This window comes from Apiospora hydei (genome assembly GCF_038363865.1).
Source record: "Apiospora hydei strain CBS 114990 chromosome Unknown utg000010l_segment0_segment0, whole genome shotgun sequence".
Lineage (NCBI taxonomy): Eukaryota > Fungi > Ascomycota > Sordariomycetes > Amphisphaeriales > Apiosporaceae > Apiospora > Apiospora hydei.
Window position 1 is genome coordinate 2,867,097 of NW_027117369.1, and position 21,789 is coordinate 2,888,885.

General features: G+C 51.7%; 9 protein-coding genes across 9 annotated transcripts; 5 read left to right on the plus strand and 4 right to left on the minus strand.

The window, feature by feature from the left end:
* Window positions 1-2,333: 2,333 nt before the first annotated feature.
* PG997_015141 (uncharacterized protein) lies at window positions 2,334-3,143 on the plus strand (the record flags this gene model as incomplete). Its single annotated transcript, XM_066819455.1, has 2 exons — window positions 2,334-2,591; window positions 2,979-3,143. The coding sequence occupies 2 exons, from the start codon at window positions 2,334-2,336 to the stop codon at window positions 3,141-3,143; spliced, it is 423 nt and encodes a 140-aa protein (XP_066661643.1).
* A 465-nt stretch (window positions 3,144-3,608) lies between these two features.
* Window positions 3,609-4,589, minus strand: PG997_015142 (uncharacterized protein; the record flags this gene model as incomplete). Its single annotated transcript, XM_066819456.1, has 1 exon — window positions 3,609-4,589. One exon carries the CDS (start codon window positions 4,587-4,589, stop codon window positions 3,609-3,611), a length of 981 nt encoding a protein of 326 aa, XP_066661644.1.
* Window positions 4,590-5,207: 618 nt separating this feature from the next.
* Window positions 5,208-6,139, minus strand: PG997_015143 (2-5-dichloro-2-5-cyclohexadiene-1-4-diol dehydrogenase; the record flags this gene model as incomplete). Its single annotated transcript, XM_066819457.1, has 3 exons — window positions 5,208-5,427; window positions 5,500-5,779; window positions 5,845-6,139. 3 exons carry the CDS (start codon window positions 6,137-6,139, stop codon window positions 5,208-5,210), a joined length of 795 nt encoding a protein of 264 aa, XP_066661645.1.
* Window positions 6,140-7,611: 1,472 nt separating this feature from the next.
* PG997_015144 (uncharacterized protein) lies at window positions 7,612-8,282 on the plus strand (the record flags this gene model as incomplete). Its single annotated transcript, XM_066819458.1, has 2 exons — window positions 7,612-7,736; window positions 7,904-8,282. 2 exons carry the CDS (start codon window positions 7,612-7,614, stop codon window positions 8,280-8,282), a joined length of 504 nt encoding a protein of 167 aa, XP_066661646.1.
* Window positions 8,283-9,402: 1,120 nt separating this feature from the next.
* Window positions 9,403-9,987, minus strand: PG997_015145 (uncharacterized protein; the record flags this gene model as incomplete). Its single annotated transcript, XM_066819459.1, has 1 exon — window positions 9,403-9,987. One exon carries the CDS (start codon window positions 9,985-9,987, stop codon window positions 9,403-9,405), a length of 585 nt encoding a protein of 194 aa, XP_066661647.1.
* A 591-nt stretch (window positions 9,988-10,578) lies between these two features.
* On the minus strand, window positions 10,579-11,753 carry PG997_015146 (uncharacterized protein; the record flags this gene model as incomplete). The annotated part of the gene is made up of 2 exons (XM_066819460.1): window positions 10,579-10,988; window positions 11,051-11,753. The coding sequence occupies 2 exons, from the start codon at window positions 11,751-11,753 to the stop codon at window positions 10,579-10,581; spliced, it is 1,113 nt and encodes a 370-aa protein (XP_066661648.1).
* Window positions 11,754-12,330: 577 nt separating this feature from the next.
* PG997_015147 (uncharacterized protein) lies at window positions 12,331-14,443 on the plus strand (the record flags this gene model as incomplete). Its single annotated transcript, XM_066819461.1, has 5 exons — window positions 12,331-12,382; window positions 12,470-13,409; window positions 13,477-13,579; window positions 13,639-14,125; window positions 14,187-14,443. The coding sequence occupies 5 exons, from the start codon at window positions 12,331-12,333 to the stop codon at window positions 14,441-14,443; spliced, it is 1,839 nt and encodes a 612-aa protein (XP_066661649.1).
* A 2,329-nt stretch (window positions 14,444-16,772) lies between these two features.
* PG997_015148 (phospholipase D/nuclease) lies at window positions 16,773-18,299 on the plus strand (the record flags this gene model as incomplete). The annotated part of the gene is made up of 1 exon (XM_066819462.1): window positions 16,773-18,299. One exon carries the CDS (start codon window positions 16,773-16,775, stop codon window positions 18,297-18,299), a length of 1,527 nt encoding a protein of 508 aa, XP_066661650.1.
* A 1,352-nt stretch (window positions 18,300-19,651) lies between these two features.
* PG997_015149 (amino acid transporter) lies at window positions 19,652-21,647 on the plus strand (the record flags this gene model as incomplete). The annotated part of the gene is made up of 6 exons (XM_066819463.1): window positions 19,652-19,659; window positions 19,740-20,065; window positions 20,142-20,416; window positions 20,602-21,000; window positions 21,081-21,415; window positions 21,494-21,647. The coding sequence occupies 6 exons, from the start codon at window positions 19,652-19,654 to the stop codon at window positions 21,645-21,647; spliced, it is 1,497 nt and encodes a 498-aa protein (XP_066661651.1).
* Between the last annotated feature and the right edge of the window lie 142 nt (window positions 21,648-21,789).

The following is a 21,789-nucleotide window of genomic DNA, read 5'->3' on the forward strand; positions in this document are numbered from 1 at the left end:
TTTTAATAAAACTACTATAACTATAGCACGCTCTTCGACGTAAAAATACTTATAGCACTTATTACCACTTATTTATAATATATTAAACAGCTTAATATAATAGGAGTATACCTTCACGGCGATTTAAAAAAACGAATCTTTATAAAGTAGTTCCCGATATTAAAAAAGTACTTGAAAAACTACTTAAATAAAGCTATAAAATATAAGTATATTAAAAATAAAATAATTAAGCTCTTTCGGTTACTATATAAATTTAAATAATCCGGATATATATAATAGGTTAAAATAAGAAAAATATTTATTAAACGTAAATTTTACCACTTAAAATCCGATAACACCGTATACTTAAACCCGTTAATAAAAGAGATTATAACTATTTACGTTAACGATTAGCTTCTCTTTAACCCGGATGCTTAGAGACTTAAACAGCTAGCAAAGGATATCGAGACCGATGTGCCCGTCAACTGGTTAGGTAATGCCGACTGGTTCCTAGGAGTCAGAATCCGTCGAGATATAGTAACGGGCTGTGTTAGGCTTAATTAGAGCCAGTACGTTAGTAAGGCTTTAATAAAATTAAAGTTTAATTAAAGCAAAGCGATAAAAACTCCGGTAAACCCCGGGGTACTCCCGATACTTATTAAATAATATATATATATATTAAATAAATTAAAACGTTATATTTATATTTAAATAGTAAATATATTATTATTTTTAATAAGTATAACGCGTTTAAATATTTAATTCGCTATAAGTATTTAATTACGATATATAATTAACCTTATATTAATATAATCGAAATATATAATTAAGTAAAATTTATTATTACTTATAAAGTAATAAAAATAAAGGCTTATTATATTAACGATTAAATAAATCCCTTAATTATTTATACACTTAATTTAATACGCTTAAGCTAATAGTAATATATAATATAAGCTATAAGTATAATAAAGACACTAAGAAGTCGGTTACAGGTTATATCGTTTTTATAGCCGGATGCCCCGTTGCTTAAAAAATCAGCTCTGCAGGACTATACAACTCTATCGGTTACTGAAAGCGAATACGTGGCCGTGAACGAGGTCACGAAGGAGCTCGCCAGCATCCGAAACTTATTAACTGAGCTCGGTTAGCAACCAGGGGGCCTATTACCATATTAAAAAACAATACTGCGGCATAGCTGTAAACTAACACGACCTAGGTGTTTAAGAAGTAGAAGCATATCTAGCACCGCTATTATTACGTTAAGGACGAAGTGTAAATAGGCAACGTATTAATTAAATATATAAAGGGTATTAAGAACTTAATTAACGGACTTATAAAGCCGTTTTTAATTAATAAGTTTAAAGACTTTATTAAGTTAATTATATTAAATAATAGATTAAAAACGTCCGAAAACGCTTAAAAAGAAGCACGATAGCATGCTTTACGGCCCTTAGTAAAGCCGTATAAAAATAGGGGACTACGATCCGACTATCGAGCACAAGAGCTTTTAAATATATTATAACGTGCCGCTAAAAAAGCGTATAAATAACTAATTTAATGTGGCAGTACGCTATAATACAGTTTAGCCCGAAATAAAAGCATACTAAAATTTAAAGGGCCTTATATACTTTATACAATAAGCGCATATTTAAAAAGGATGAATTAGTATGCGCTTAAACACTAAGGACCTGTATATATAACATAAGAAAGACCCGGTAGATAAATGCTAAAATCAAGGCTTTGAACCCCCGCCTCTCAGGACCTACCGCGAGACCGAATGCTCACATATACCTTTGGGAGTGCCGCCATGACGGGTCTGCCTTCAGTGGGTGGTATTGAAATAACACTGAGTGTGTGACCCGAAGAGCCGATATATATCTGGGACTGTGTGACGTGGCCTGAAGGGGGAACCTGCATCTAGAACAGTATTGCGTATGTGTAATGGGATGCGACGTTCTCATTCGACTGTGATGCCAATTTCTCCTCCCGAACATCTTGTGTAGCAACCAGAAGCTGCATCTTGTCTAGCAACGAGAATGCTCATCTTGTGTAGCAATCAGAACGCTGTGGGGCAGCATGGGCAATGCGACGAGTGACAAGACACCCAAAGTAAACATATAACCAGTTAGACTTGAATATATTATTCTCCGATATTACCCTTTTAAGTAAAAGAAAAAGGCTAGCTCTTCAAGTGCTAGACCCCTTTTAATAATTTCAAATTTCCCCTTATTTCTTTCTCACTGCATATATCGCTATTAATATGCAAGCGATGAACTTAAATATATAAAGATTGATCTACTAGATCAGATACGTACCTGATCTGTATCCCACTCTCGGACTCACAGCTCATCATGTTCAACCCCGGCCATGATGCCGGCGAGCAACGCTACTGGAAGTTCCAGGAAGCACCAGTATGGATCAATGCCGCCGCCTTCGTCGTCAACAAGTATGGCGACTTGATAGCTGTTGGCCTCGGCCACTTATTTGGTTGTAGATGGCTCCGCGAGACCTTCTCGCCTGTACGACAAGTTGTGGTCGTAGAGACCCCCGACTCCGCAGCACGGGGCCGGAGAGTGGCGCTGGCGGTTCTACCAGGGGATTCTGTGCGGGTTTGTACTTTGAGATGTACACGAGGGATCTGTCTGACCTTGTAATAATGATATTATGCCATGCACGGCCATGGACTATGCTATTTACTACCCAGCTATTCCATTAACCTATAGTTATTCCATGGACCGGTATTTATTCCATTGGCTAGCTATTCTACTATCAAGCTGTTAAAGTTCCCTTATTACGCCGTTTACCACTTTATGGGGTGGGATATTCAACAATTTCCAACGAGACGCTTATTCCATAGATACCTAATACACAGCGTTCGTTCGCTTACGTCCCAGCAGGCTTCGTATTCTCTTTTCAGTTTAGGTAAGTACGGACAAAGCTCGCAAGAATAGCTCTGACTGGGAGTCTGATCGTCCCTTTCGAGGCTCACCCATCAGATAGGCCTCGTGCTTATCCAAACTTCGGATAATAACCCCGTCCAGGTCTCGCTCATCGTGAAGCATGACGGTATGACATATAGCCGCAAACCTTCTCTTTCGTTCCTCACGCGCGTCGTGACTCTCGTCGACGACACGTGGCATATCCAACGGGAAATCCGGTGATATAACCTTTCGCGCAATCGCGCGTTTGGTATCGTTTTGCCATGACACTAGCTGTGTCCATGGATCGGCCGAAACACTATCGGAAGACGTCGTTGTCGGCTTTCTCCAAAACCAACGAAAGGCGAAGGTAAGCCATGCGCTCCGCTGGGCTGGGCAGATCCTGAGGAAGCTCTCCGGATTTACGGCCGTGAAGGCGTGTTCAAGCATGCGAACCAGCAGCGCTTCCTTTCGGTGCCCTCTGGAAGTCCCGCACCCGGCGTTGTCGCACCAAAGCACCCCACGGGCGCGGAGGGAGCGAGGCAACGAAGTCGGTTCGAGCTGGGCCCGCCATCGCGAATCGGCAGGTGAGTTGACGGGGGTCATGGACCTGAACACGACCAATCTCATGCGGGATTCGGTTTGGAGTCCGCCAAGCTCGGTTCTTGCGAGCAGAACGGAGAAGGTCGCCTTGCAAACAGGACATACCTATCGATTGCCCCAGGGGTCCGATATTGGGACCTCGACATTGGGAACGATGTAGTAGCTCTGCAGGGTATGTAGAAGATAGGTGACGAGGGAAGGGTCGTTGATTCGGATGTGTGGGCAGGCACCGCCGCCGCAGCGGGCAAGGGATGTCCGGATCACCTCGAGCGAGTCTTGGTCCACCGGATAGGACCGACAAAGCTCTTGGGGCAGCTTGATTTCTCTCCGATGGGAAATGGAGCCAGACGACGATCCCACAAGAGTGGCTCTGCATGGTTTGCAATGATACCCACCCGATAGTCTCTGGTAATCGTCCCAAAAGACGCGATGGTGGGCGCATATTCGCAGATAGCCGGTCCGGCCCGTACATACTTGGTCCGAATCGCGGTGCTCCCATGCAAGACCGGGGAAGAAGACGTCCGAGTGGTATTGGTCGCAAGGGCCGCAATATACTGGGCTCATGAGATATCGTAAACGCCGCGTGAAATCTGAGGTACCCCGGAGATACCAGCACGTAGAACATAGCTTATCTTTTAATAAAAGTCCGGCAATGTTTGATATGCGCCTGTTCTCGTAGCTTTGCATATCTAAACACAGACTGTGCAATGCAATGTCATACTCTTTTGGGCGGAATTTGTCACCCCAAAGCAAGTCGCCACGGTATGCCGTCTTCATGCGACCTGTAGGAGACCATGGTGGCATATACTCAATCGGTGGGTTGAAAACATCCATGGTAGTCTGTATGATGTCTCTCAATGGTCGGTAGGGATGCTCCATGTTAAACAAGAACACGGAATCGCGTGTCTGTGCTTCTGTTAAGAGCACTGGGCTGCAGGCTGAATCGAATCGTTGGCGACAAGAAGCATCATAGCTTAGTCTCCTGAACGTTTGGCATGTTCTCACCAGGCAGAAGTAAGACTCGAGCGTAAGCGAATTGATCAGCTTCAGCAGCAGCTCGTCGGGGAGATCAAGTATTCCAGCCATTGCCGTGGCTAGAAACGATATTCGTAGTCGTCGATCGCTCGAGTTAGAGAATACAGTTGCTTGGGACGTACGTAGTGGGATCCAAGAATTAATCTGACCTTATGTACTTAGGTTCTTTTTGTTCTTTTGCCTTTCGACTCATGCCCGCGCAGGACACCAAAAGCAAGTGACTCAAAACCTTCACCGTGACGTATTATGGTAACGATGAGCATGATTTGATCAGGTCGCATTTAGGTACCAGTGCTTTTGAGTTCACTATATTTTGGTTGAGCAATTTATTGCTGTGCAGCCTGCTACGAAATCCGGTTCATACGTTTTGCTGAACCGCCTTGATTTGACCTGGAAGTAGAGGTCCGTTCCTTCGAATTATATACGTCAATCCCAGTAAGATACGTCTTATAGCACCCGAGTTGGATCATTTCTCTTATTAGCTCGATGCTGGATCTCCTGTGAAGCCCGAATATATGCTCATCACAACGGGTTACCTCCACATGGGGCGCTGTTGCCCTCAGTCGGCCCCTGTCCCGGTTCCGTGTCACTTTTAACCTATTCAGGTTACTTCATCAGCACCTAGGCTTTATGGTCGATTGCAACCAGCTTCAAGACGCTCACCTCGGCCTATGAAGTATAGTTACCCTCCAAGAAACCGCCATCCATGTAGTACGTCGCCTTGGTTATGAACTTGGAGTCGTCACCCAGCAGGAACGCAATGAAAGCCGCCACCTCTCCGGGCTCAGCCAGACGTTGCATCAAAGCCGGTACCTTGTCCGGGGTTAGATAGAAGTCGCCCTGTGCCGTCTCGAAGGGCTGGGTCATCATGGTGGTGTTGACCGTGCCCCTGTGGGGGAACACGAGCAAAATGATTAGCGGTGATTCTTTGTTTGATAAAGAGGGGTTAGGCCAGACTTACGGGCACATGGCGTTTACCCGAATACCCCTGGGAGCACCCTCAAAGGCGGCAGTCTTGGTCAAGCCCAGCACGGCGTGCTTGGCGGTGATGTAGGCCGCGGTGCCGGCGCTGGCGTAGTGGCTGGCTACGCTGCCCAAGTTGACGATGCTGCCCCCGTCCTTGATCGCCTTCATCTCTTCCTTGAGACAGTGGAACAGGCCACAGACGTTGATGTTGATTATATCATGGAAGTAATCCGCGTCCAGCTCCGTCATGGGATAGATTTTACGCTGCTCCTTGGCTATAGACACCCAATTGAATCAATACGTCGTCTGCTTGCGAAACTGGGGTGAAACCGTCACTCACCGGCGTTATTGCAGCACCCATCCAGCGGTCCGAATTTGGCCACCGTCTGATCGATCCAAGATTTGACGGAATCCAGCTTGCTGATATCCACGACGCAAGTCATCACCCGGTCTTTGGCGTCCGGGAACTCCTTGTGTATCTCCTCAAGTGCCTTGGCCAGGTTCTCACTCGACGTGGCGCACATGGATACCGTGGCCCCTCTAGCAAGGAGGTACTTTGCCACAGCCAGGCCGATGCCGCGGCTGGCCCCGGTGATGGCGATGACCTTGTTCTGAAAGGTGGCGGGGAGCGACATATTTGGAACCTGAGGTGTATTAAACAGCTAACGACGCTTCCCAGATAGTTATGTTGCGTTTTATAAAGGTAGCCATCGCAGATGCATGCGGTCTTTGATAGGAGTTCTCCCGAATGCAACCCCCTCTCTCGGACCCGCTACTCTTTACGGATCCCAGCTTCCGTGCCTTGCCGCTGCAGATGCGGAGTCCCGAGGTGGAAACACATCACGCCATTTGCCCGCACGTAACAGTATTATAACTCGCCAGTCTGATTGTCGGCCCACCGCATGCCGGTTAGCTCGCGCGGCACAGTAGCCGTCTCTCCACAACAACACTTCGGCACCCCTTCAAGCGCTGTGAAAAGCAGTTGAGTTGGTGAGCGATACCACGTCACGTGTACAGCGCAGATGTTGGCAGGCATTGGTGATCCCATACTGTCCCTGCAGCTCACGCTTCGGTCGGATTGTGCAGTAACTCATGGCGATGCAGCCGAGGCGAAGGGCCGTGAGTTCTAGGCTGAATTCGGCCTGTTCTAGACGCACAAATTGCAACGCCCATCCTTACCAACTCTAATCTTACGAGTCTTTGCAGGTTCAGGGTCATGCGGCTCTGAGTGTTCGGACATTCATGAATGCCTGCAGGAAATGGTGAAATACGCCATGCAGTGCCATTCATTACCTCCTTTTCTTAAGTTTATTCCAAGTCACCCGACCAGACTGGCTTGTCGGACTTTACACCCGCAAATCAAAAGTTCGTGTCTCTTACGATGCCGTTGTCTTTGCCCACAAAGGCCTCGCGAGTTCTGAGGCCAGATGAGCTTGAAGTCGAATCTCATACACAAGCGAGTTCATTAGTCTCGATCTTTGATCCTGGATGGACGGGGCTTGCCAAGTGATTTTCCAGCATTCTACGCGGGTCTGTGGTTGGATTCTAGGTTGGACGGCTTCGCACTTTTTCGATAGGGCTGATGTATTGTGCAAGTCCAGTTCAACCAACCTAACCTTATTTGGTCTCTCGACACGAAACCGCCAGACGCCGGCCGTGTAGACGCCATGCACGCCGCGTCTAAAGCCCAGCGCCATGGCGAACCAATTTGAACTTTCCCTTAGCTTATGTGCTCCGCTTCGGTGCCGAGGCAATCCAAGAGGGATGGAAGTGGCGCAAGGGGAGGAGCCTCAAAACACCAATGTTGCCTCACTCAGGGGCACGTAGCTAGGTCAGAAACTACGAGATAGTCTGTAGCCGGCACGTTTTCATTTCCTAGATGAGGTACGGCGTCACTACTACGTAGTGCCGTCGATACGCAAAACGACAAATTCAAACAAATAAACAAATAAGCCTGAATCAGGGGTCACCATGGAAGAACAGACTCACCGGTCAGCTGCTACTAGGCACTCCTTGTTAGATATCGAGGGTTCAAGAGTTCGTTCCCTAAGCCCCGACCTCCCTTTGCAGGAGGGAAGAACACAGCGAACAGAGCCTGCTGGCAAGTATGGGCCTTCGAAATGGGCAGAACGATCCTATTGATCACCAGGCCGGCCCAGAATCCAAGCACCACTGGTCCGAGGTCATTGACGCGCAGCCTCCCGACAGACCAGAACAGAGACCAGCCGTCAGGTGCATATTAGGTCTACCCAAGAGGAAGCTTTTGGATAATACTTGGCTCCGTGGTCACTGTGGTGGTATCGGGGTTAGCAGTTGGACTCTACTTTGGATTGAAAGGGTGAGCAAGTGCTGCGTTTTTTTACCAATTCGGGAGAATTACTGACTGACATCACCCAAAGCTTCACGACGCCCAATCAGGCTTCGGACAGTGCTCCGACAGCAACTCCCTCGTCTGCCTATCCACCACTCACTGCTTTCGCTGCCCAAGATTGCCCTGCGAAAAATGGATTACTATATCGCGACCCGGGTGCTGGCGACTTATCAGACAGCTACCTCATCGTGTGTGATACCTATTTTGGGGGTGGCAGTGGCAAGGCCCCTAGTGCTACTGAGGACGTGGCGAGGCGACCTGACGAATGCTTTGGGTTGTGCACCCAGACCAAGGATTGCGTTGGGGCCGGATGGTATAACGATACGGGCAGCATTTTCTGCACCTTGGTGTCCGCATTCGACACGACCCTTAAAGCACCCGGATACATATTTGGTATGCGGCAGTAGATAATGTGTATTTCCCTTCCATGGCTAGGATTGAAGAGTCGAACTCGGTAGACCAGCGGCAACTTGCCAGTTCAAGTATAAGATGGGCTGAATAAACAGAAAGTATACAATTTATGTTTGGTTATGATTATATGGTAGTACTTTGACCTTGAGGGGGTCTTCACGTGATATTATCCCTCTGATGGCGACAACGCTGCCTTTAGTGCAAGAGGTACTCCCCGCAAATAATCGATAGGTCTATTTATCATTAGATAATCAGGCATCACATCTAGTAGGATAAACATCATGTCCAGTATCATTATACTACGACATAATTATTCCCCAATATGTACAGGACATATACGTAGTATGGGCAGCGCTGTCGCCATCAAGGGGATAGCTACTATGCTATCATCCTAAAGCTACCATGCTATCATCCTAAATTCTCCCGGTTCATGCTGGCAGCTCGGCAACTCTCTCGGTTGCGTCGTGGCTATCCAGTTCTGCGCATTGTGGCAATCCAATTGGGGCACGGAAATGCGTTTTAGGTGGCAGAGGTGGCGGCAACGGAAGAGTCGTCTCATCAAAGTCCCCATGTCGATAGCCCTGGACATAGTGATGAGACCTCTTAGTCCCAGATGGTCCTATATCAGAAAGAGGTCCAACAGTTACCCCACCACCGCCCATAGCCATCCTCAAACCAGCCTGGACAGCTGCGTTTGTATCTTGGACGAGGTGTGTCTTTGTAGTGTCCCCGTTCACGTTGATGACAACATTTACGGGGGCGTTGAAGACGGTTTGCTGAACGGTTACAGAATTGTTCGTTTGCGGCAGAGGCGCGTAGTCCGACAACAGCAACGCCAGCCCGGATTCGTCGATGGAGGAGCTGCTTGGGTTTCCCGTTCCCAATGATCTATTGCTGTTCACAGACATATCTGTATTGAATGGTTCGCGCGATGGGAAAGGGGCAACGGAGGTAGTGGAGCCGCCAGGGTCGCTGGTCGACTGCTCATACGAAGGCGGAGGAAGCGCAGCGACTATCGATCTGGGTTGTGATGTCGTAGTCGTTATTGAAACGCTTAGAAAGCTCGTGCTTGGTGTCGCATGACGTTGTGAATCTGGGCCAGATTAGCTTCGGCAATTAGCGAGGATATGTTGCTACCAACGGAGTCTTCGTACTGTTTGCCACGACCGACCACTCATCTAGAAGTTCGACCAAGTGGTCCACGTCTTGGTGTTTTTGTTTGTTCTCAATACGCCCAAAACTGGAGTTGCCCCCTGGTGCGGTATTCTTCGAGGGACGCAGACCTTCCATCTGCCGCAGATACGCCAATTCCGAGCGAACGGCATTGTGATGCTGGCCAATAAGCGGCAGGTGCTTGCCAAACCTCTCCTTATCCGAGTACGTCCATCGAAACCGCCTGGCGAGGTTGTTCCTGCCCTTGCCCGTCTCGGACCGGCTAGCTTCCACGATGGCAGTCACTTCTTGCAGGATGCGGAGGGCCGACTCGATTACGTCGTTGATGTGGGCGAGGTCGCTGGGCCGGAGCCTGAGCAGATCGAAGCGCTCGCTGCGCTTCGCTATCAGCTTCTGCACGTCGGCGTGGCAGGCTCTGACCAGCTCGAGACAGGACTGGATGTCGTCTGGGACCTTGTCGGAGTCCACCGCCAGGGAGAAGAATCGCGCCGTCTTCGAAATCGCGGTGCTGGGGCGTGCGGGTTCCATAGTACCCCCGGATTCGTAGCTTCTATAAACACAGTTGCAGATTGATATCTTGATTACCTTTTCGGATACTCCGTTTCCAAGCTGTACTTGAGATATGGAGTGACTCGTCCCGACCAAGTAACTGATCGCTAGCAGTAGAATCTTGGTTGCTATTTTGGGAATTGTAGCGTTCTAGAACCCACCGGGCTCCCAGAGCCTTGCCCGCAGGCAACAAATAGCATTCGGGTCCAGGGGACGGAAACTTTTCTTCTTTGAGACTAACGACTGATGGATTTTGCTATCTTGGCCAGCCGCTGTTGGTGGCTGGCCTACTATAGCTGGCCTGCTAACGCCAAGGCTCGGTCAAACTCGAGTCCATGGCGGCGCATATCCTCTGGCAGCCTAGAGCACCTATGCATACGCCACGATGCATGTGATACGAGATCCATAGTTTGTCTTTACATGGGGTGACAGCCAAGGCACCAAAGGGTCAAGTCACAGGATCCTCCAACTGCGGCTGAAGTCCGTTGAAACTATAAATAGATTACGGTGGCATATGAGACCATTAGGAAAGCATCATTATGAACAGGGGAAACTAGCACAAGCGCTCTCTCAGATCTTCGCGACGACGGGAGCCTCGACCAGCTGCGGAACGCCATACTTCTCGCCACCCCAACCTCCTACTTTCTGCAGTCCTGGATGCAACACCAAGGAGTGCTGACCCTTGTCCTGGTCTGGGTTTTCATACACGAATTGCCACTCGCAAGGCTGAGAAAGCAAGGCGTAGCCAAGTTTGGCACAGTCGAACGCAAGAGCCTGCAGATGGCGTTTCTGCTTTGTCTGGGACAATTCCTCAGAGTCGATGAACGGCCGGAGGACGTGTGTCAGCGCCAACGCCAATTGGTCAATCTGGGGCTTAGCAACCTCCTCGGATGGCACCAGGGGTAAGCGATGGCTTCGGTGAGGCTGCATGAGGTAGGCTGTGAGAGTCCGCCACTGACCTAAGGCTTTTCGCATCGCTACTCGTAGCACAATTAGCATGTCTCGACAAATTGTAAGAAGCTACGAGAACGCATTGACTTACCATCGGCGTTTCCGCCTCCACGCTCAAGAGCAGGGACAGACCTGACGAAGCCAACCACGTGCGGAGGCAACAGCGACAACTCGCCGGGCGAGTTGAAATCGATCGCCTTTACCAAGACGTGCGATATCGTGTGCTGGATGGCGGCGGCGCGAGTGCGCGGGTCCAGCAGCAGGGAGGGCAGAACGTCGTGCTGCAGTGCATTGTTGGGCCCGGGGTCGACCCTTTCGATCGCGTGCCTCAGGGTCGCGATGTCCACATCCACTGCCTGCTTGTGATAGAAGTTGGCCACATGCTGTTGGAGCACTTTGGATATGTTCTGGTATGCCTCTGCTAGCTGTTTGTCGGATGTCGCGTCGAGTAAGAACGGGTCGAGTTCCGAAATACCATTGGTACCGCCGTGGTCCTCGGGTTCGATTCCCTCGGTATGCGCTCGTTTTGGCCTTTGATGTGAAGCCAGAGGCTTACGTGCCTGTCGCCTTCTCCATAGAAGTAGTATGGCGAGTCCAATGAGCAATCCGCCTAGGAAAGCTCCGACAACAGCCCCCGCGACTGTACCAGATGAGATGGAAGATGAATGCGTTTGTTCGCCAGTTGGAGTCGGGCTACTGGTACTCGAGAACTCTGAACTTGAGGTCACGGAACTCGAGGTTACGGAACTCGGAACAATGCTGTTCGTCTCCGAGGTGACAGCAGTGGTGGCCATATCAAGCAATTGTTAAGGGGTAAAAAGTCGTAGGGTCTGATGAATGATGTAGGTTAATAGTTCCGGCCACATCCAAAAATCATATCCGTTTTAAGTAGGAGATAACACTCTATTTCTGGAAAAGACATGCATGGATGGCGAGAAAGACTCGGTGTACATCAAAGACGCCCCGCTGAATCATCTCCAGGGTAGGTGGCGCAAGTACTAAACACCAGCCGGTAACAGGAGGTGTGAAACGCTTGAGGTGATCAAAGCCAAAATACGACTGGGCGTAAGCATTCATCTTGCCGAGTTCACTAATTAAAAGCATAGGCTCTGGAACAGCCTTAAAACTTTCAGCCGCACGCGATGTTGTCAGCCCAAAACGCCATATGGTTTATTAGATGCGAGGCGCAGCCTACGACCTGATGAAGGATGCGGCGCCTGTTCCAGGGGTCTGGGTAATGAATACAAATCACCCCATGGTAATACCAACGGTCGCATGTTTTGAGGGGAAAGAGTCGGTCCCTCAAGTGCTGCTCAACAGACAGCATCACATTGCGTTCACCAGTAGCTCAGGGCCATCAGCGAAAGCAAAATGAGCAACCCAGATATCATAGTGTCCATTGACTTGGGCACGACATTTACCGGTGAGCACTGAATTTCAACTTTCCACCTAGTATGCACTCTACTCGGCGATCATGTAACCACTGACGAATGGTGATTTTCCCCTTTAGGCGTTGCATGGACAACCCCGCGCAGATCCATCGATGTTCTTCACAACTGGCCGGGCACAGGCGATGGAAGTGAGAAGAAGGTCCCCACCATCCTCCTGTATCCCAACGGCCAGACCACGCCGTCGTCATGGGGCTACAGCTGCGTGTACAGCGAGAGCAGCAACATGACGCGGCGCGAGTTCTTCAAGATCTTCCTGGACCAGGAGACTCTCGACGCGACCCGGCGGCAGGGACTCCCGGGCATACCGGAAACGACGGCCGAAGCGCGAAAGTACGTGACCGATTATCTCCGCCACGTATACGAACACACCAAGGAGACGATCGAGCGGGAGACGGAGCGGCTCCACCGGGGCGGCTGGCGCGACCTGGCGGTCGAGTTCCTCTTCAGCGTGCCGACGACGTGGACCAGCCAGGGCATCATCAACGACTTCAAGCAGGCGATCCGCGAGGCCGGGTTCGGCACCGAAGGACCAGGCCACAGCGCCGCCGTCGACCTGACCGAGGCCGAGGCCGCCGCGGTGGCCACGCTCAAGTACTCCCCGGCCGACTTCGCGCAGGGCGACGTGTTCATGTGCATCGACGCGGGCGGCGGCACGACGGACCTGGCCCTGATGGAGGTCATGAGCGTCGACGCCGCCTTCCCGCAGATGAAGCAGATCGCCGAGGTCCAGGGCACCGGCGTTGGCGCGTCCCAGGTCGACCGCCTGTTTGCGCGGCTCGTGGCGCAGCGGCTCTCGGGCTTCCCCGACGTGCTGGAGCAGCTGCCGCAGAACCTGCCCGCGCGGATGGCCCGCAGCCCCTATTTCCGGATGATGAAGTATACGTTCGGCGAGCGGGCCTTTATGGAGCTGCCGCGTCACTTTGTCCAGATGGAAGGGGTGTCCTGCGACTTCAGTCATGCTGAAGCGGGCATCGACCAGGGCCGGATGATATTCACCATGTAAGACTTTTCTGTGTTAACCCAAGCTCAACCAAATATTCTGCGATGCTGATTGGGTTTATGACAGCGGAGAGTTTGAGGCCCTCTTTGACCCAGCTGTCCAAGGCATCGTGACCCGAGTGACCGAGCAGCTGAATTGGCTTCAAAAGCGGGGGCGAACCGAACAAGTGGTAATCCGTCCCTTATTCGATACATGTGTTTGAGATCGCTTCCTAACTCGACCAATCAGAAATATTTCGTGCTCTCAGGGGGCCTTGGCAGCAACAAGTACGTCCAAAACAAACTGCATCAGCATTTCGAGAATTCCGAGCATCCAAACGCCGGCCGAGTAACAATCCTGTGTGCGCAAGAGCCACAGCTCGTGGTTGTGCGAGGCCTGCTCGAGGATCGAAAGCAGAGGATGGAGTCCGGCAACATGTCAGTGCTGGCATCCCGCATCGCCAGAGCGAGCTACGGGGTCGTGGTCAAGCAAGTCTACTCGCCTGTCCGCCATTTTCACGCCGAAGTCCAGGAGGACCAGTTCGACAAGACCACCAAGTTCGCCCTTAACCAGATCCAGTGGTTGATCAAGAAGGGAGACACGGTGACTCCTGGAAACCCCCTTATCAAGACTCTACAAATCAGGCTGGCCGCTGATGACACCACCCGGGCCTGGGATACTCAGTTCGTGGTCTGTCATGATGAGCCCTCGTATCTGCCAGCGAGCTTGAAACATGGTGAGATGCTTTCCACTCTCGTATATCTGATCAAATACTAACGAGACTTCGTCTCCATTAGCCGGAGCCGCTCGGCTGTGCGAAGTAAAGAGTAACCTGACAGGAGTGGAGCAGCACCAGCTGAGCATGAAGCATAAACGCGGCACCTGCTTCAAGGCGGGGTACAAGTTCTACATCTGCGAGTTCGAGATCCGCGTCATTGTGGCCCCCGCCGATCTGAGGTTCGAGCTCTGGTTTGGTGGCACCAAGTTCTCGAGTGACCATGAACCCATCACGGTCATCTGGGATGAAGCTGGGACAAGGGCGAAAGGTGGATGAGTCCGGATTAGGAGCATCGTTGATGATGTTTGGAGTAATCAGGGGGCGTGTACGAGACCATAGGTAGACATTGGCTTGCGGTACTTAAGAGTGAACAATCTGCCAGTGGACTAAACGGTTCGCCAGTGGAATGAACGGCGTGGCAGTGGAGTGAACGGCGTACCAGTGGGATATGATGTTGGGAATTGATGATGGTGGGTCGCTCAATCGGATGCTATATATCCTGGGAAGCCGCGAGGTTTGATTAATCGGGGAAGGTGGGGGGAGGGCGAAGTTGTCAAAAATGCTAGAAACCAAAGGAATCGAACCTCAGCCGGTAGAGGCGCTGCTTGAAAGCGGGATCAAGTCTGACGCAACTACCGTGCGGCCACCACACCACAGGCCCTTGTAATACATTGGAGGATGAACAGGTTGTTCCAATGCTTCATCTTATAGATCGCGAAGGCGGTCACGAAGAATCAAAAAGAATTGGACATGGGAGGATTCGAACCTCCGCCCCAAGCTTGCTGCCGGCAATAGGGGTGCCATTCACGAGCTGGTGTGCGACCACTACACCACATGCCGTTCGACCTTCCTTGGGCGAAATACGGATTATTTGGGTAGTTGATTTCATCAGAGGCTGAGCTAGACAGTGTGCCTGTCTAGGTACCATCATGTGGCAGGGTAAGGGAAGGGCAAAAAGGGAAAGGGGGACAAAATGATCTGAACATGGAAGGATTCGAACCTCCGTCTCCAGCGCGCTGCAGGCAGTAGTGATGTCATTCACGTGCTGGTTTGCTACCACTACACCACATGCCGTTTGAGCTTTGTTGAATGAAGCGCGAGTTATTTCCGTTGATGTAGTCTTGACTGTAGCATGTTGATGAGGACCGTGGATTGCTCTAGTTTGGCAACGTTGGCGACATTGATTCTCAGCATGTTAGAGTTTCAAACACCCATGGCCATGCTAGACCAGTGACCAATAGTGGGGTATGTCATTCAAAGCCTCATGCTTAGGATGGGAATGCAGAGTGGTTGGCCAGACATTCTAACTGCCAGCTTGAGAGGTGCAACTGGGAGAAACCGATGACTGCTAGGTCTACGTATCAGCATCTGAGCTACATGGTGCTTATGGCACGGGAGGGAAGACGGGGTACTGATGAAGACTGGCAAAAGTAAGAATAGGGGATAAAGATGTAGAATATTTGGATTCGTGGGGAGTATCTTTCAGTGTTGCATGCTGGAAACCGGAGTGTAAGCGATGTGAAGCTACTTCTATTCCCTCAGCAGGCAAAGTGAGCAGGTTTCACCACATGCCAAATGTAGAGATTTTTGAAATTAACCACCTCTATGTCCAAGATCCATACATGACTGTTCGCTTCGCTGTCACGTAGATTAAGCCTGCTCTGTTAGCTGCCAAAGAAAGCAACGAGGTGGTGATATTGACACCCTTCGGTAGCGGTTTATGTAAATGACGAGGACTTGCCGTAAACGGAAACATGTCCTCAAAATCCGAGACAAGATCCATACTGACTTTGAAAAAGTCGAGCTATGATCCCAGAAAGGGGATGCCCTTCAATTTTGAGCAGGGTTGAGATGCCGACCCAAGCCAGTTCAGCCAAGCACGAAGGCACGGTGGTGGAACGAGATGGCAGCTCAACTGCTTGCGACAGGCTCTATTCCAAGCCACCTGTATGGGTGCATCTAAGATCCTTGGAGATTAAGATCTATCGGTCAAGTCAAATCCGAGATACGCACACATATTGGTTCGCAAGTTGGGTTACAGGTCAACGCTGTGATGGCAGTCCGTTTCGGGGTTGTCCCTGCTACAGAACACTGGGGTCAGGACCTTGGGATATAGCTCCATACAAGTCTGCTAAAGGGCCAAAAGTATTGTACCGCATGGATCGTATAATGATTTGATCGCCATATCGACCAGGAAGTCCTACTACCACATGCGAGTATCTTAGTGGGAAGCATAGAAAAGCATTGAAATGTTGGAGATGACGGGTGGTTGTCTGTACGTCCCGACAAGCTGGGCGCCAGGCACCCGGGCCGCTTCCACCCCAGTTGGTGCTAACCGTTCTGTTTTGGTGCCCTAGCACAGTGGACCACCGCCAAAATAGCGCCTTAGCCACTTTGCCAATTCAAGCACCAGGGCAATGCCGCGAAGGGAACACGCGTCGTCATACTGCAACATCACCAACATCCAGTCACTCAATTCGAGTCTTCCTCTTTTGCGAATGCAGAACCAGTTGCTAATATTGTTTCCAGGCTTGCTTCCCGACATACAGACCTCAGCGACTGCATTTGTCACCTTCCTTACACTGCTGCCTGCACCTGCCACCAAATGACCACGGCGTTGGATGCCTTTGCCGGGCCCTGGAGATACCACCTCGACCACAATGGCGACTCCAAATTCCGGGACACCAGGAAAACACAATTCCCCGACTACTACCACCGACGCAGCCCAGCGGACCAAGGCGCAGATGCTGACACATTGCTCACTACTTCCCAAATCCATTCCTTCCAGCTCGGCACTGGCGCGTCCATCTACACGCAGTCCATCTTGCCCGCGATCCTCCAGGCCCGCCGAGAAATCATTATGGTGACCTGCTTCTGGGCACAGTCCGACACATTGACGGCGCTCAGCAACACCATTGCCCAGCTCGCCCAAGAAAGGGAGCGCTTCATCAGCAGTCAGCCGGATACCGCCATTGAGCCCCTCCGGATTCGCATTTGCTTCTCTTCGCGCTCCTTATTCCAGAAGTTGTTCCATCCAAACTCCAAAGATGGCTTCGTCTACCCGCCGCACACCTGGCCCTCTCAATTGGGTTTGCCCGCCCCCGAGGCGCTCCGAGCAGGGGCCATCGACCTCCAGGTGAAGACGCTGTTCTTCCTCCCCTTCAGCGTCATGCACCCCAAGTTTGTGATCATCGACCGCGAGCGCGCCTGGCTCCCCAGTTGTAACGTGAGCTGGGAACCGTGGCTCGAAGGCTGCGTCGATCTTTCCGGGAGTGCCGTCTCGAGTTTGATGCGCTTCTACCAGTGCGTCTGGGAGCGCGATCTGCCCAGCTTACCGGCCGATCGCAACACCAGCCCACGGTCGCCTGAACTTGCCCCGTCCTGGCTGACGGCGATCCAAAGCCCTGCCAGTCGCCTCGCGCCTCTGTCCATGGAATCCGTCCCAACCGTCTTGCTGCCCTCGTCTCATCACCAGAACCCATGTTTTCGGCCGTTTCCTTGGATGGATGACCCGAAACCGCCCTTGACGCCACTGAATGTCGCAATCAGCTGTTTGCTCGAAATGGCGCAGCATGCGATATACCTCCAGACGCCCAATTTGACTTCGGCTTCAGTGATGGATGGCATCTTGCAGGCATTGAGCAGAGGCGTCCATGTCACCATTGTCACGGGCAAAAACATGATGTTGCTGGAGCAAATCGTTACGGCCGGTACCACCACGAGCCGCTGTCTCAAGTCTCTCATTCGTCGCTACCACAACCTCAAAGCTTCGTCCGTGATGCAACCTCGAAGAGATGATGCATTGGCAACAAATCTCGACATTGACTTGGAAGCTGGCAGGCCGCGACTGGGCCAGCTTCGAATTGCCTACTTTCGACCTGACGTTGATGACCAAGCGAAAGGGGTTTCTGAAGAGCCTGTGCAATCTCATCTGAAGTTGACCATCGTTGATGAGGAGTACACCGTACTGGGATCTGGCAACATGGACCGCGCCAGCTGGTTCACGAGTCAAGAGCTGGGAATTCTTTTCCGCTCTGTCCAGTTCGCAAACGTTGTCAGCAGCAATGTCAATGACGTGCTGAAGACGAGGACAATGTCAATCTATGAATCCAGCCGGGCTCGCGACGACTGAACTCCCGGGCACCGCAGCAGCAGCAGCAGCAACGCTTCAATTGCCTACCTTCGAGCGAATGAAAGATGCGCGTTGGGCAAATGGCCGTCAGATATCGAGGCGGCCCAATGATCATGATCAATCCTCCCGAGCCAAGAATGCCGAGGAATACACGCAGGAACTTCTTCCTGAATACGGCCAAGTGCGTTTTCAAAAAAGCTCCTGGGCTTTCAGCACGTTACCGGTGATTCTAGACCACGCAACCTTCCCCGTTATTTGGCCAAATCGACGCCCGCCAATCTGGCATTCATTCGTGTTCCAGTCGCATGGCAGTTTGACGAACAACACTATTTTTGAGATTCATGCAAAGAGCGACGATTTTTACGAATTGCCTTACCGACCATGCGGAATGCACATCAATCATTGCCATATACGTCATTTCTCGGTCAGGTCAGCTTCCAGCCCACCCAAGGCAGATTCAGCGGCGGCGCGCATTGGGAGAAAAAAAGCCTCATTAGCTGCTGTACGCCACCACTGACCGGTTAGCTGATAAGGAATGCTAAGGCTAAAGCTAGTGCTGTGAAACCCCAATGGTCACCCCGCAGAGCCTTGGGGAGCCAAGAGGCCAGACGGCACCATGAATAGATTCTCTGTCGGTTTTCCCACTTCCGGGTTCTGCACCAACTCGACTGTACAAGACGCCAGCCGAATGTCCATGCGCGGCTGGACGCAGCTCCCAGTTACTTCGAATTTTATTCGCCCAGCGCTCGCCCAGCTGCCTCGACTCGGTATGCAATTGGGAAAGTAAACGCTTATCCATGCATGTCTCACGACTTGGGCCCAAGTGTTCAGTCCCGTCAGCCGTCCGAGCCCCGCGCAGTCGGGCGTACCAGGGTCCCCCAGTCCCCAAGCGGCCCCCATATTCGTTGGAATCAGCTTGGCGATGTACGACCCCAGGGATTGACATATGCCAGCCACTCCTGCCAATTGGAAGAAGCACTTCTGGCATGGAAGAGGCTATCTGACCGGGTTGCTGCTATCTCATCTCGCCTTGCACGACATGGATGCGACATGGATGGGCATGCATGTACTGATTACAGACCTGACTACCATTTGCCTTTCTTAAGAACTCGGCCGTGTCGTCAGCAGTGGAAAACGGTTCTCTTCTCGCACTACCCGTTACCGAGCCATTTTCTCGTACCCGGCGGCTTCTTCTGCTTTCTCTGAGCTCTTTTTTTGTCCAATTCCTTGGAGACTTTCTTAGCCGCATGCGTCGTTCCAAGCTCTTTTAGCCAAGGTCTTCGCTCGCGAAGCTTCCCACTACCACGCCAGTCTGATTTCGAGTTGGCCCCACGGTGCGCCGCTTCGCCGCCATGAGTTCGTCCGGCATCGACTACACCAAGAGTTCGCCTTCGCCCTACTACCAGTACGCGACGGACCGCAATGGCTCGGACGATGCAGAAAGTTTGGGACGCCGCCGGCGCGGGTCCCGTCCGTTTCTGTGGGCGCCGCGTTAGACCAGACGCACCGCAAGCTTAAATCCCGCCACATCCAGCTCATCGGGATCGGCGGCACCATTGGCACGGCGCTCTACGTCCAGATCGGCAAGGGCCTGCTCCAGGGCGGGCCGGCGAGCTTGTTCCTGGCCTTTACGCTCTGGTGCTCGGTGATTCTGTCCGTCACGCTCTGCATGGCGGAGATGGTCACGTACCTGCCCATCTCGTCGCCGTTTATTCGCTTTGCGGGACGTTGGGTTGATGAAGCTTTTGGCTTCGCTGCTGGATGGAGTATGCACTGCTGGTTCTACTGCTGTTCAGTCTGCAATGTGAGAGACTTACTGACATGGGCTTTGCTATACGACAGACTTCTTCGTGTTCGAAGCCGCCTTGGTACCCTTCGAGATTACGGCATGCAACGTCATCATCCACTTCTGGAGCGAGGCGGTCCCGACGGCGGCCATCATCACGGTCGTCATCATACTGTACGCGCTGATCAACTTGCTGGCCGTCAAGTGGTATGGCGAGAGCGAGTTCTGGGCCGCGCTCGGCAAGGTCCTGCTCATCATCGGCCTCATCATCTTCACCTTCATCGTGATGCTCGGTGGGAACCCCCAGCACGACCGTTTTGGGTTTCGTTATGTACGTACGCCCTGTGTTTTGAATACGATCGCTCTACATTGTCCCTCATCCGCTTCCGGTGGTGGTGTAACACTTATTATGACTTCATGGGACTTGGCGATTGATCATCTGTTGAGGCACTTGTGCGGTGGCCCAATTGACCTGCATTCATGTTAGCCTGCTGACCACCTTTCATGTACATATAGTGGAAGGAACCCGGTGCCTTCAACACTTATTACCACACGGGCGACCTCGGCCGCTTCATGGGCTTCCTGCAGTGCCTCATCCAGGCCTCCTTCACGATCGCCGGGCCCGACTACGTCTCTATGGCGGCGGGCGAGGCCGAAAACCCGCGCTTCGTGATGCCGCGCGCCTACAATGCCGTCTTTTACCGCCTGACGACCTTCTTCATGCTCGGCTCCCTCTGCGTCGGCATCCTGGTCCCCTACAATGACGCGACCATGGCCGACGCCTTCGAGAAGGACAAGCCGGGCGCTGCCGCTTCGCCTTATGTTATTGCCATGAGCCGGCTGGGGATACCGGTGTTGCCGCATATCGTCAACGCCATGGTGCTCACGGCCGCCTTCTCGGCGGGTAACAGTTACGTCTACTGCGCGTCGCGATCGCTATTCGGTCTCGCCCTCGAGGGCAAAGCCCCCCCCGCTTCCTGACCGTCTGCCTCAAGAACGGCGTGCCCATCTACAGCGTCGGCGTCGTCCTGCTCATTTCCCTGCTGTCGTTCCTGCAAGTATCCGAGGGCTCCGCGACGGTGCTCAGCTGGTTCGTGTCGCTGGTCACGGCGTCGCAGCTCATCAACTTCAGCGTCATGTGCATCACGTACATCTGCTTCCACCGCGCCCTGCGCGCGCAGGGCATCGATCGCGCGGCGCTACCGTACCGCGGGTTCGGGCAGCCGTACGCGGCGTATTATGCGCTCGTGGCGACGTTCGTCATGGCGTGGATGGGCGGGTACACGGTGTTCTTGCCGGGGAACTGGAATGTGCCCAGTTTCTTGTTCTCGTGAGTTCTTCTGTCATTCTGGTCTTCGTCCATTGTTTCGTCGGTTATTGCATATGCTGATTGATTGACTCAATGTAGGTACATGATGCTGTTCATCTGCCCTGTCCTGTACGTGAGCTGGAAGCTCATCCACAAGACCAAGTTCGTCAAGCCGCACGAGGCGGATCTCGTGCAGGATTTGGCGGGCATCGAGGAGTACACGAGGAACTTCGTGGTGGTTCCTGCCAGGTAAGAGAAGCAATGCCCCTACTTCTAATCTGGGATCCGACACAGTAACTAACCGTTTCGCAGGAGTCGCTTCGAGAGAATACTAGATGTGTTATTCGGTTAACGAGCATAGGAATGAACACATGACTGTCAATCAGTCGTTTGCG